At 36.4% G+C, this 15,343-nt stretch overlaps 1 protein-coding gene across 12 annotated transcripts in view; it reads right to left on the reverse strand.

The window, feature by feature from the left end:
• tnk2b (tyrosine kinase, non-receptor, 2b) overlaps window positions 1–15,343 on the reverse strand; it is a 119,822-nt gene that overhangs the window by 34,073 nt on the left and 70,406 nt on the right. For 3 of the 12 annotated variants that reach the window (XM_051863618.1, XM_051863562.1, XM_051863628.1), the window contains exon 1: window positions 6,376–7,099. The exons of 6 other annotated variants lie outside the window; for them this stretch is intronic. In XM_051863618.1, coding sequence (XP_051719578.1) covers window positions 6,376–6,438 — 63 coding nt within the window. In that variant the 5' untranslated portion in view covers window positions 6,439–7,099. Of the gene's footprint in view, window positions 1–6,375; window positions 7,103–15,343 lie in introns of those variants that run through there. 3 more of the 12 variants (XM_051863545.1, XM_051863571.1, XM_051863635.1) reach the window with 3 other exon arrangements.

Consider the following 15,343-nt stretch of genomic DNA (forward strand, 5'->3'; position numbering starts at 1 on the left):
TTTATTTATCATCAACCAATTTCAAGATCGAAGACCGCAATTGGAGAGAGAGAGAGAGAGAGAGAGAGAGAGAGAGAGAGAGAGAGAGAGAGAGAGAGAGAGAGAGAGAGCAGCATCAGCACTCGTAAGATAATTTAGTGTCTCGTAAGATAATTTAAATTTTACTTTTAATGAAGGCAACTGTGTGTTGAGCTTCAGGATGTGACGTAGAACTTTGTTTAATTTTCAGCAGTTTGCACGTCAGCTTCTGAAGTGATGCTCAGCTGCTCCTCTGTGGCGATGTGAACTGCAGTAGTGCTGTCATATCTAGGTACCAGGAGCCGTTATAACACGCTCTCACATGTTTAGTTTTTACCATTTTAGGAGGAGTAAAATTTACATGTGGCTTCAACAACCAGATGCATTTTGTCCAGTTTCATCTGGAATGCGAAAAAATGCTTTTTCACAATTGGATAGCTATCCGACCAGAGAAAATACATGAAGTGACCAGGTACACATGACCAAGGTTATGCATCACAGTCATTTTGATGTGTAAGAATGATTAATAGTACTTAATATTCTTCGCTGAATATCTCCGAAATGTATAGCATTGACTTTGTAACAGAAATAACGATTCTGTTTGGTTGAAAAGAAGCCACTGTGAAGTCGTTTCATACCTTTACATGACAACTGCTCTCTCTGGCTCAGCAACAGCGCAGATCTGAATGTTTGCTGTGATCGTACTTGTTAAAAGGTTTAATAGACATATCCGAATCGTTGACATTTAGGAATAAGATCGCATGGGTGTTTGAATCGAGATTGCAATCTTTTAACAATTAACTGTGCAGCTCTAACTCACACAGAAACTGCATGGCTTTGTCTTGATTTTCTTTATTTTAGAACCCCCATTAAACAAATTAACCATTTAAATAAGATTATTGCACACAAAAAAACACACAAAAAATACAGTTCTATATTACAGATTTTAACTATATTGCATCTTAAGAGAGGAGCGTATGTGACCACTGGGTGTTACATAATGTTTTTTTTGTTTTTTTTATTATTAAAGCTGATGATGGTGAAACTATAGAAAAATATCGCCTAAACATAAATAACAAGAGTAATTACATCTAGCATTCATGCACATGTCTAGCATACAGTTTAATTTTCAAAAGAAATTTTAAAATTTTGTTTTTCAGTAGATGGCAGCAAACTTCCACTAATCTATGGTACATTCTACATGTTATCGCCATGAATGAAACTGAGAAATGTAGATCTTTAAAGTGAAATAAACTCACATCATTACTAATTTAGGCAAATACATTTTAAAATTAGGCCTACCATATATCCCCCCAAAACTGCACAACTGTAGAGTAAAAACATTAATAATAAAAAAGTGATATTACATGCATTTAAAAAAAATGACATGATTATGTTTAAAAATCACATTTAACTTACGCAAACAGAGCATAAGGTTTAAGGTAAAACTAACTGCCGTTAACTGTTAGCTAGCTATTTCAAATTAGCGGATGTTACTAGTATTGTCTAACTACTATGCAATTAGATAAACTGTTCATTTATTGCATCACATTACCTTTGTCTTTATACCTTTTTTCTTCCACTTCTCTTTTTCTTTGCTGGGCACCTGAGGGCTTCGGTATTTTTGACATTGTAGGCTATCTGGCTATAACGCTAATTTAATCGTGAACTTGGCCATCCGTCACAATCAGATAACTGTCTATGAGTGTGGACTGGGCGGGAAAAAGATTGATGCATCAGACCGGGGTGAATTGGGTGACTAAGTAATTTGGTTATGCTTTTTGGGGGGTTTTCACTTTTTTGTAATATTTCAATTTAATAGTATTCAAATAGTATTAGTAAAAAGAAAAACAAACAAACAAACTTCAGTCATTTGGGGCACCCCTAGCATTTGCCTATTCCGTAGCCCGGCCATGCTAATAAAAAAAAAAAAAAAAAAAAAAAAAAAAAAAAACAATTTTGGTAACACTAGTATAGGGAACACATATAAACTATTAACTATGACTTTTCCCTTAATAAACACCTAATTTACTGCTTATTAATAGTTGGTAAGGTAGTTGTTAAGCTTAGGTATTGGGTAGGATTAAAAATGTAGAATAAGGTCATGCAGAATAAGGCATTAATATGTGCTTAATAAGTACTAATAAATAGCCAATATTCTAGTAATACGCATGGTAATAAGCAACTAGTTAAAAAGACCCTAAAATAAAGTGTTACCATAATTTCTATTATTATGATTAGTAGTAGTAGTAGTAGTAGTAGAAGTAGTTATATTAAAATATTTATTGTTATTGTTGTGTTTATTGTTTATTAAAGTTTTTTTAATAATAAAATATTATCCAAAATGAAGAATTGTAGTGTTTCGGTTAAACCTGTTAATTTTAGTTAATTTTCACACAGGGTTTTTACACTTTTTCCAAAGTCAAATTCAAGCACTTTTCAAGCATTTTCAAGCTTTCCCAGCACCTTGCAACTGTAGTAAATTACATGTTTACATACATCCACGTACTTCATCACATCAGATGTTATTGTGCTTTTAAAAAAAAAAAAAAAACATGATAGCATCTGTTATAGTATTCTACAGAAGGGTGACAAATAAAAAAAAAAAAAAAAAAACATGTTTCATGGTTCAAAATGTATCACCTGTCTGCAAGTAGACTTAGCATCCTATATATAAATAGAATATGTAAATATAGTATAGCTTATAAAGTAACAGGTATATAACAGTGGTTCAATGGATCACAAAACTCACGGTTCAGATCATATCACGGTTATTAAGTCACGGTTCGGATCATTTTTCGGATCAGCACAAAAAAAACAAAATTTGGAGGGTGGGGGGTAACTTTACATTTATTACTAAGCCCACTTTAACTACTCTGATAGCACAGCAGAAACTACTAGCCTAACTAATACATTATTAAAGGCAAGTGAACAGATTGTAAAAAGAACAAATACTGTACACCAACTACAAGCATAGATAAATACATCATAAAGTTAGAAATAAAGTATAAGGTCTAACTGTAGTATTAATTTTCGTGTACAGAAATGTAGTAATTAAATGTAAAATGACACTGTTCACTGTATAAATTTAATATAGATTAATCTTTGTTAAAGCTGTGTTTAGCTGTTTGATTTACATGACAGACAACAGCAGCTATTTATAGGTTGCTGTCACTTTAAGAGTAAGACTCCATGCACACACACATCCGATAGATACACTTCCGAATTCTCACCTTGTTCACTTAAGACATAACCAAATGTGTTTACGAGAACACTTGCCGAGAGGGGAATTTTGACTGACATAATGCGTGTATGTGTCCATCCAAGTGCATTTAGGACGCGAAAGAGAAATCAATTTGGAGTTTGCGAGCTATCTGTAACGCGCCTCTCTCTCTCTGTGTGTGCGCGCGAGCCTTGTATATATGTGCGTTTGTGCGCACCGGAAACAACGTGGCATGCGATACCGAATTAAACCCTCTTTTGCCTCTTCTAGCGCTGGAATGGTTTTATATCTATTTAATGTGTAAACTAGCAAGACAAAACACGTGCAAATGATAACCTTTCACTCTATTGCGGTTAAACTTGCAATTGGTCCGAGAATCACATGCGTGCCGAACCGTGGGGCTTGGTCCGTACGGATCACGGATCAATAACGATTCATTTAACCACTAGTATATGATATAAATTATAAAATTTAAAAAAAGGAAAAAAAAAATGAGTTCATGACAGGGAACATTTCACAAATTATTATTACAAGTTTTGTCTCTTAGAAATGAATGCACATTTGACAGTAGCTTGAGTTAGGATGCAGATGTAAATTTATATGTTCATTAAAATCAAACATATGCAAGAATTGTCATTTAAATTTGTAAAAACGTCATTTAGGGTAAAATTTGGTCTTCGCACACATTGCACCTCACAACTATGGTAAAAAGTAGGTAAAAACTATATTGTTTCTAAAATGGCTATAAGCTTAATAACAGAAATACTGTAATTATATTCCATTACTCATTTAATACATTTAATGTCTATATTAATTCATATAATAAAATTATATATATGAATATAACACATTTCTGCCACAATACCATTTTTACACTTTTTACTACCAGAGCAAATCCATCAGTGATTGTGGAGCCCTCTAGCTGGATCATTGTATGGGTCAAATCTGCACTGAACTCGAGAGCTTCACACTGGATCTGACAGTGCTGTTTAGTGGCCGTGAGTTTCAGATGCTCAGCAAGTAAACACATCACTCTAAGTTCACTCTGCAGTGTGTTTTGAGCCAAGCTGATAAATGGTCTGTGTGGCACGAGTAGCACTTTTTCGTTCCGTTTTGACTGTTTTTTTTTTCTTTCATTTAATGTTTCCCGTACGCAACAGAAGTAGAAGCGCTTATCAATTAGGCAAGTCAGTATCTGCAATTTATTGTTTATGATGACAATTTGCGAGAGTGCCGAATTCACTCAGCTCATGCACTGAACAAACACAATCAACGGTTTTCATTCATTTTAGCATTTCACTTTTATTCTGACATTTTTGCCCCCTTATCTTGCACCAAGCCCTGTTAATTTCTGACCCTGGGTGATCAACATTTAGTTAATGACATTTACTCTCTTCATCGCCTGTCTGGCAAAAAGTTGTTTTACAGTTACATTTTACATTTCAAAAAATCAACCATTCATTAGCCTGTAAGAATTTGCTAATGGCTACTCGACGATTTGGTCCTCGTTTCAACCATAATTTGTATTTTTTTGTTCTCAAGCCAACACACATTAAAACAGCAACCTCCCAGCATGTTGTCATCTCATACTGTTCCATCAGAGGGCGCACATCACAAAAAACTAGCAGATGAACTATAGCCACACGCGGAGACTCGAGCAGAGTTGCTTTCATTTTAAGCAAAAAGCAAAAACACGCTTATTTTATCTGAATAGTGAACTTTTCAGTAACATAGCAAATTATTATGACAGCAATGCAATTACAATCTCAAGCAGTTTCAAGCACTTTATCCAAAATCTAAGCACTTTTCTACCCTTGAAAACACTACATTCAAGTTCAAGCATTTTTCCAGGATTTCCAGCACCTGTACAAACCCTGTTCACAGCAAAGGAAGCAACATAAACTTCAATTTGAATCAAAGTTGTCTACAATAACAAAATAATAAACAAAACATCATACTGAAGGACAGCATTTTTTTTTTTTTAAATGAAAGCTTCTCATGGTACAAGCATGTTAATGAGATTGTGTTCCTCGCAAAACTCTGTGGCATGGTAAGAAGTTGGATACTTGGTTTCTATCAGGAGTTGCAGAATGATTCACTACAGATTGTGAGAACTCCAAACAAAACCCTGATCCTGTAAAATCCATAATGGGATTTGCAATTTGCTTAAAGTGTGCATTAAGTGGCAGTTTGTTTTTAATCTGTTTTTAATAACTTTTAATCAAAATTTTAATCACTGGTCTATGTATATATGCATGAGATTCTTTTCTGGTCACAAAATTATGTCTGCTTTTATTATTGTCTCGCACAATGTGCTTTGCATTTTAAGATGCTGTTACATTAAAAAAATTCTTTGAAAAACACATCCTGAAATTTCAGTATTGTTTCACCTTGTTGTGCTTCTTTTTGTGTCCTGTGTGAACAGTTCTTTAGTCTGAGCTACAAGCACCGCTCCAAAACTGAATTCAGCCTGAGTACTGCATGTGAGGATATAAGCATGCATTAATATTCATAATAATATGCATCATGGTATTATCATTTTGAAAATACCGTAGTACCACAGGGATTCCGAAGCTTGGATATTGTGGTATTACCGAAGCACAGGTACACTACAATGCTAGTGGCAATAAGTTAAGCTTGTGCAGTGTGAAGTGCATATGGTGTTAGAAGGCTGTAGCCTCTAATCCCAAGGGAACTATTGCAATTCGACAAAGGTAATGAATTATAACCAAGAGTGGTTATACCCTTCACACAAACTTAAGAAAGAACATTACAAGAGTGAATTAGTCCTAATAGATGCACATTGAATGGTATATAAATGCCAAACAAACAAAACACAGACACCTGACTGCTGACAGTGCATACTACATAAATAAAGGGTGGACTGTTAGGACAAGTTATGCAATGTGAAGGTCTGATGTAGGCCTATTGTTGGGGATAAGACTCTGGTATGGTCTGATGATATCCATGCACACAGCTAATCTCTGGCACATGTGTAAAGGCATGGTGTGGTTTCACACCAACACAGATGATGAACCAATACTCATGCATGTGTCAAGTCCTGAGATTCCCAGCTCCATACTCCATACTAAAACCCAGCATGCTCTGCACAAGAGAATAAAATCCAGACTTACTCTGTACACATGGAAATGAGCAAGAAACGGGAATGATTTTTTGAGCTTGTCAAAACGACGCATCTTGAGTTCTATGAGACAATCCACAAAAAGTCAAGCTAAGAATCCGAGACACTTTTGCTGGAGAACAAGGTCCGAGATGAAGAGACCACTCCAAAACGGTGAAGGTCTCCTCAGTTTGAAGGTCTCCTGAAGTTGTACAGCCCACGTACTACATTCCATCGCGGGCAATCCACATTAAGCTCCTTTAACCGAAGATCAGTGCTAGCCTGGAGAACTTGTATGCGGGGGGACCATGTGGGGAAAGGCAAGAAAACACCAGAGAGAGAGGTTTGCCAAAGGGAACTGTTCACATGCCAGCCAAGTTAGAACATCTCAAAACCAAGATCACACTGCAGGCTGTGGAGCGAGTAGAAGTCCTCCTTATTGCAAAAAGATTTTGCAGAATGTACTGGAGTCAGTTTCCTCAGTTGTCAATTCCTCTATCCATTCGCTCAGTCCACCAGCCAGCTATTAATAGGACAGTTTCTTCTATTCCCAAATCCCTCACTCAGATGACAGCCACAGTGGAAGTGATAAGAGAATCAAAAGAGCTGCAAAGCCCAGACAAAGTCGTCTCTTAGTGCCTCTGTGGTCTGCTTAGAAGAGTTACTGGCTTTTTTTTTTGTCTTTTCGCATGTTTGTGTCAGAGGGGACGTGTTGTTCTGGAGCAGGAGGAGTGTCTAGGACTCTCTGTTTTTTTCTCTCCCCCTAGTGCGTGACTGTGTAATTCCTGCAACTCGCAAACAGACGCTGGGGAAGTGCCCCTTCTCTTTCCCTCCCTCTCGCTCTCGCTCTCCTCCCTCCATCAGCCTGTGCCTGGGACAGAGACTCTATGGTATTCGGATGGAGGAGCATTTGATCGTGAGCCAAAAGGTCAGATTTAACTGCAGGATGGAGAGCTCATTTCCTGTGTTCCTCCCATATGCTGGACTTTTAACAAATCCCCCTCCAGAACACTATCATATCCCCTCCTATCTCTGGCTCTCACCACATCTTTCTTTTATATTCACTCTTTCTCTCCTACTCTGCTCTCAACATGGCCTGCCTTTTCTTCTTTATTTAGTTTGCAACATTCTCCTTCCTCAATCTCTAAAAACATTATCTCAACCTCTTGTAAACAAACACATCCCCCCCCCCCCCCCCCCCCCCCCCCCTTCAAATGTAAAGGGGACATTTTGGCTTCATCACCCCTAGCAGAATAAATCATGTTTTATTTACATCCTTTCTCCCTCCCTCCCTCCCTCCCTCATTCCCCACTCATTCATCAAGCCACAGACTAAACCAGATGTGCGACATTTTGAGTGATAAACAAAACGTACAATGTCGGTTGAGTGGTGTTTTTTTTCCAGGAGCAAGAGGTAAGATGAGGTGAGCAAGGACAGATGCAGTAATGCAGGGCTCTGCGTGTCATAAATGGTCTGCCTCCAATTACTGCCCTGACACAAAGAATTTCCAGCACCGAGCAGCTAATGCAGCAGGAATTTTCTGGAGACTTACCGAAGAATGAGCTTTATTTTCGCGAGAGAACAGGGGAAAAAAAAAAAAAAAATTGGTAATGCTAGCACAGCTGTGAATGAGGGGAAAGTGTGGGTCCCTGTGACTAAGCTCAGACATTGGGTTGAACATTTAAACTAGCTGTACCCTGTAGACACTGTAGGTGTCGTTGTGTTTGGTCAGTTCATCTTACAGAGGTTTTTTTCCTTGCCAAAGTGACCAGTGGCTTACTCATTAAGGCAATATTTTCTGTAAAAATAATTATAAAATAAAAATAAGAAAATTTTCTGTAAAACCACATACTGTGAAAAGTGCCATGCAAATAAAACTAATGTGACCTGAAAACAAAAGGATAGTGACCTGAAAAAAAAAAAAAGCCTAAATTAAATCTGATCATCATATAAAGTGACCATATCTCTTCAGTCCAGTCCATTTATATTAAAGTGCTTTGTTCATATGGATAACTTTTTATGAACTTTTTGAAGCTTAAAATTTCAAATGGATGGATAAAAATGTTATTTGTGTTCTGAAGTTGAACAAAAGTCTTATGAACAAAAGACTTGGGGTGAATAAACAATGACAATTTTAATTTTTTGATGTTTTGCATTATACAATGTAAAAACCAAAGAAAGAAGGTGACGGTGGTGTCATAAAGAAATACTTTCTTTTATGTGCATGTGTGTATGTGACCTGTAGTTACCACTGCTTTGCACATTTGGACCGGATGAGTCAAGCTCACGCTACACATCTCCATTTGTAGCACCTCACAGAGAAGACAAATCCACCCTCGCTCTAATGTCTGCCTGCAGGATTCAATGATGGTCCATGTTAAAACAGCATCAAACCTGATTAATGAATCAGAGATCTACTCTGTTAAACCCATACGACTACTGTATTGCTTGTTCTAGCTAACTTGATGTTTTTTACAGAAATATTTCTTGTAGTGGTCAGATGGATCACTTGTGCTGCAGAGCTCTAATGAACCACCAGAGGGCAGCAATCACACAGAAATGCTTGTGACCTGTGGCATTTGAATGACACCCAGTAACTTCCACACTTCAGACCAAGAAGATACTTTACATTTACTCACAAATCAGTTAAATCAATATGACAGATATTGATTTATTTTCGCATACACAGTGTTGAAGGGACCCCAGAGTATTAACTCTCCCCCCAGAACGCAGATGAAAAAGTCATAATCTTCTCTGATGTCCAGCATGTTCATCTGGAAATGTCATGCAGACAGAAGACAGAAAAACAAAACAAAACAAAAAAAAACACAACATCGAACACAGCTAAAAAGACAACACATTCTTCTGTTTACATGCTTCAATTCAGCTTTGTAAGTCATACTAAATATGCAGCTCAATTCTCCAGCACATAGCTTTAGAGATTCATAAAACAGTTCTCATAACTTCCATACAGTGTTTCATAGAGAAACAATATTCTGAACATTCTGCAATAAATGTAGAGCATGACTGGATTTTATCCACTGGGATTTCATCGGATCAAGCAAGAAAATTAAAGTACTGAACCTACAGCAGCATGCATTAGAAATTATAGTTACTCATTTTAATGGAAAGATTAACACTATTTCTAATGAGTTGTCCTCACAGACAAAACACACCAATTCCCTTGTAATGATCCCTATATAGTCTCCTTCACACAGAATCCTTCATACATTTTTCTTCTTAAAAATCTCCAGAAAAGTTGTTTCGATAACTCTTCTAGCATTGCATGATTCTGACAGAGCTTTCTCATGTTCTGTGCTTTTATTCACACACATCCTGGACAGTCTCGTAAAGACAAAGTGTCCTGCTTTTTCTTTTTTTGTTTTATCCTCCCGTAAACAAGTTTGCTTACAGTAGGGCTGTGCAGAAATATCAATACAGCTAACTATCGCGATAGTTAGTTTTCACGATAGTCTATCGATATTCCAACCTCCAGTATCGATACATTTTTTTAAATCATGTTTTAAACAGATTTAAAATTACATTAAAATTTCATCAAATCCCTCTGTGTGTCAAACGACCTCCCCCTCTGCTCCCGCCCATGTCCCTGACTCGCTGTCTACAAAGCTAACAGTTGCCCGTCATATACATATGGCCAGTGTCTCAGAAGTAAGCAGGAGCAAGCATAGCGGAAAATATAAGAGCGCATCCAGCTTTCAGAGCCAATGTGTGGGTGCACTTTAGTTTTAGGGAGTAATGAATTAGATAAACAAATGTAATGTTGTTTGTAAGCTAAACTCACACAATAATTTAAGTTCTCAAAATATAGTAAACACTTGAAAACAACTTTTGAGTTGACTACAGTAGGTTATTGTTTATAGCAGAGCCTACTGTAACACGCGAGTTAGAAGGAAAAGCAACTCGTCTAAAGGCAGTTTTACACAGGACGCAGCAAACGGAATCACCTCTCAACTGCCGCTTTCTCTCGTTGTGGAAGCGTTTTGTGCAGTCGAGGCAGTGCTCACATCGTGCTCTCAGAGCAGACGATGCCATAACTCAAGCTACAGAAGGGAACAATCAGACTCACAGAAACATTTTCGCAATATATTGCAATATGTATTGTATAGCAATATATTGTATCATGTATCGTGATATGATATCACCATGAAGCCCTTTGTCATCGCGAAGCCCTTGCCAATACACAGCCCTAGCTTACAGTAGCACTAATGTATTTGAGTGCTTTATTTAATCATCTGCACAGATGGTGAGCAGTTCCCTGGTCTCATTTGCAGTTATAGCTATTATTTCATAGTTATAGGGATTGCACCGTTTACACAGATGCTGGGATTAATCTCAGTGAAGTTATTTGGGCCCGATTCAGCATAAGAGTTCTGAATTTTGTCCTGCATTCACACAGAAAGTGCTCTGGCAATTTGATGGTAATTTTACAGAATCAAAGCTCAGAGGTAAAAGACAAAAACAGGAAATGGGTGATAACTGAAGGAGAAATAGCCAAAGACAAAACAGTCAAAAGACAAAAAAAAACTGATGACAGATGTGTGAAGTCAGTTTAGTTTCAGCAGGACCGAAACATCATCTGCGTCTCTCAAGGGGTGGATGAGGTCATAGAGAAACAGAGACAGAGACATACGCACACACACACACACACACACACACACACACACACACACACACACACACACACACACACACACACACTAACCTAGCCATCTTAACCCTTAAATACATGAATCATTATTACATATTTGGGTCTTAAAAGACCCAGTCTATATCTAACACGGATGGATCTCTAACTGTCACAATAATATAAGTCTGCTGATATTTTAATAACAAATAGCACCAATTAAAGCATATTTGGATAGGTTATGGAACTTGGAAGGGTTCAAATTTGAACACAGGGCTCGACAATAAGGACTGCCCGATGGCCTGGGGCCAGTGTGAACGACGCTCGGGACAGTTGACAGAACTGTCACTTGCCTGATTGGGCCAGTGCCGTAGGGTGTACGATATATATCATCTATGACATCGTAATTGTTGATTTAATGATCTGACATTATCGATTATGTTCCTCATTTTACAAAAACCAAACAAAAACACGCCAATTGAGTGCACGCATACACTATGTGACGTAGTCTAGGTTAGACTACTGCATGTGCACATTTAGAGTGTACGCTTTCCCTGCGTGATTTAATCTATTAAAATGCATTTAGAATGCCCCCAGAATTCAAGATAAGGGGCAAAAATGCCCCTGTATGTCTTTTATGTTTATATCATTTAATATAGTTAAACAATATTAAATGAAGAGAGCAGTTTCTTCTCCAAATATCAGCATGATTACAAATGTGATATTGATTTTATACAACGTACAGTTTAATACACAAGAAGTTACATTTTAGACATCAAATCGCACGTTTTCGCCAACAAAAGTCAAAAAGACCACAGCATTGTTTTTTGTCTCTGAGCAACACTGAATGAATCAGCCGTTTGAATGAATCGGTTGAATCTCAGTGACTCGCTCATTAACAGTGACTTGCTGCCACCTCCTGACGGGCTTAATTTCAGATTTAAAGTATCTTTCCATTTTTTAAATAATTTCAAATAACAGTACTTAACGTTTTATATTTTCAACATTTCAAAACATTATTTATGCATCTGTAACTGCTCTTGACTGATTAACTTCAATAAAGTTTAATCAATAGTTATGTAGTTTATGCTAGAGATGCACTGATGTATCGGCTAACAATCGGTATCGGCCGATAAAAGCTATAATTTCACTATCGGACGATTGTTTAAAAACTGCCGATGGTCAGGGCCAATTATATCCTGTCAATCAAAAGGGTGCGGAAAGACATGTTCAGATTGCAACTCATACATACTGTGTGTGAAGAAAATCACTCTTGTGTTGAATTTTAACGCATTAACAGTTTAAAAATAGTGACATTAAAGCAGGCTCTTTTTGACCCTATGAATCACCCATAGTTCAAGCCAGGGTTGCCAGGTCTGCGTTTTTTTTCCTACATCAAATATTATTTGTAGCGGCTCCCATCCAATAATCGCAAAAAGATTTGTGCTTTTTTACTTCTGATAAGAATTAAAGTTTCAGTTTTCAAATTCTGTCCATTTTATCATGAAATTCAAACAATAAATGGCGTTTTGACACTCTTAAATGTGACGTGTCAGATTGCCGTAATGCCTTAGTTCAGGCGGCAGCTCAAAGTGCGAGTCTTTTCTTCCTCTTCAATAGTTATATCTCGAAAAACATGAATGAACATCAAATCACTTTATTTGTGTTTCAACCGTGGAAAGACGTCAATAAAACAGCTTGTGCACAATAGGTCACATCATGTCACTTTTACCTCAGGAATGTTTTCAAATGTTCACAGTTCCTTAGCTATCTACAAAAAAAAAAAAAAAAAAACACTAGAGAGGAGCTTATTTACTGTTAATTATATGTTTGTGCAAATTTGCATTGAAGACAAGTGCTTATGAAAACTACCTTATGTGATACTAAGTTTTATACATTTCAGTTTTTATTTGAGTGTAATTATATCTGAAAATAAACAGCAGCTGAATATAATACCTCTGCTGTTAACTGTAACCTCTAATGTTGTAGTGTACCAAATGAGAGGGTTCCCTGTATAGTTTGCAACATTATTTGGGAGAGATTTTTTTTTGCAAAATAAAGAAAACTAACATGATGCGTGATCTGTCGTTTCCCTCTAAACGAAGTCCAATCTGATAATCCTCAGAAAATGAACTGTAACTTAGTGAATACTAATCACAAAAAAATGAGACTTATGTCTAAAGAAACATTGAAATGTCAGGTTTTAAGTCAAATTGAAAACAAATATTCTTTGTTTATGTAATCTGAATGAAAAGAGAGAGATTCAAGCCGTTTGCGAGTCAGCTCATTATCCGCTAATGCGGCCACACCCACGGAGCTCACGCTCTATTCAGACGCAAATTCTGAGGCAATACATGTATACATCATCGCAATTGTGTATTTATTATCTTCAAAAGTGTCTATCTGTATGTTATAGCAATGGTTATAGCGATCTCTGGAAGCCTCTGTTAGTTCCTGGAATGTCACATGGTATGCCTGTTCTTCACCATGAGTCATTTGTGGACTAAATGTGCACAGAGCGCCCTCCTTCTGCAAGTATGAATTGAAAACAGTATCCAGCGCTCATAGTGATGACAATAGATACTGAATAAATATTACTCCTCTGTATAGAAAATTGACAAACATATGAGAATCCATCAATATTTCTCCAAATGTGCATGCTTTTAAGCTAAAAGCCCTGATGGATGTTGTTTTGCAAAGGTAACGACTCCGTTTTTTCATATTCATAACTCTGACGCAAATTAACAAATTACGGTCACTATAAGGTTTTAAGAGTAAAACAGAGGTCAAAATGTGAAGCTTGAGTCTTAGATATTTTAATGATGTATAGTTTGTCAACTGCACATTAACATTTAGGCTACATAATATAACAAATATAATAGCCTATATGAAATGCCATAGAGGTAACATGAATGTTTAGACGCTTTGCATCACAAAAATACATTATATTTTAAAGTATTTTTTAATTATTTTAAATTGTAATAATATTTCACAGTATTGCTGTTTTTTCTGTATGTTTGATATACAGCATGATGAGCATGAGACTTCTTTTAAAAACATTATAATAGTAATGCATCCAATCTTTTGACTGGTACTGTACTTTAAACTATAATAGGCCTATACAAAATTTTCTTCACATGATGTGCAATAACACGTGCATGCATGAGATCACAAAAATCATGTTTTTTTGTCAAGAGTGGACATTATATTAACGTTAATAGCTGATATGATCCTGATCACAGAGGGTTTTTTCACATAGCCTACCTGACTGAAAGGGCTCATTATGCGAGTCATTATGCAGGTCATTATGTGGGTCTTTGTCTTCTCAGGTGTGAATCACAGCATTATTCATGAATATTCATGCCTCCATGCATACTGTGTTTCTTGACAAAAAGTGTCTTACAAAATTTAAATCAATATATTATTTTATATGAACGAGTAGGCAGGTATTTTTACATAATTTTGAAGCAAACTAGTCTACAACTTCCAATACCCAGAAGTCTTGTGAACACATATTTTGTATTTATTTGTGGCCTTATTTCAGTGACTTAAGTTTTTTGTTTTTTCAATAACCATGCATAAACGTTATTCCTTCAAAAATACAAACATGTACATACATGCTCCTCACATATAATGGTAGCCTAGTTCGTGCTGAATACAGTGTAATGACACCTTTTCCATTAATATGTTTATGAACAACTGAAAAAAGCACAAATGTCAGGGCATGTCAAAACTTCTCCAGGGCCCCAAAAATCCTCAGACCCCAGAGGGTTAATCATCACTGTCATTGTCAGAACACATTTCCCCAGTACATTCAGCACATGCGTATAAGAGTTAACAAGGACATAACATATACTTGTATTGATATATTCATTGGTAAGAATTGGACCCTAAAATAAAGTGTTACCAACTATTTTCGACCCTGCTAAAGAGTAACAGGACAGGTAAAATGTGGAGTTGTTTGGACACAGTTAAAATGTCATGTTTGGAGAGAAGAACCTCATACCAACAGTGAAGCATGTATAAGCGATGATTGGGCGTTTTGCATCTTCAAGGCTCAGCAAAAGTTTTGTTGGTTTTCAATGTCTCATTTATCTGTTTATTTATTTGATCATAAATTACAGCACAAACACTAATATTGTTAAATATTATTACAATTTAAAATAACATTTCTAATTTAATATATTTTAGTATGTATTTTATTCCTGTGATGGCAAAGCTGAATTTTCAGCATAATTAGAATTCAGTGTCACATGATCCTTCAGAAATCATTGTAATATGCTGATTTGGTGCTTTATTATTATCATTAATGTTAAAAACAGTTGTGTGGTTGTTG

This window comes from Ctenopharyngodon idella, chromosome 2, assembly GCF_019924925.1.
Source record: "Ctenopharyngodon idella isolate HZGC_01 chromosome 2, HZGC01, whole genome shotgun sequence".
Taxonomy (NCBI): Eukaryota; Metazoa; Chordata; class Actinopteri; order Cypriniformes; family Xenocyprididae; genus Ctenopharyngodon; species Ctenopharyngodon idella.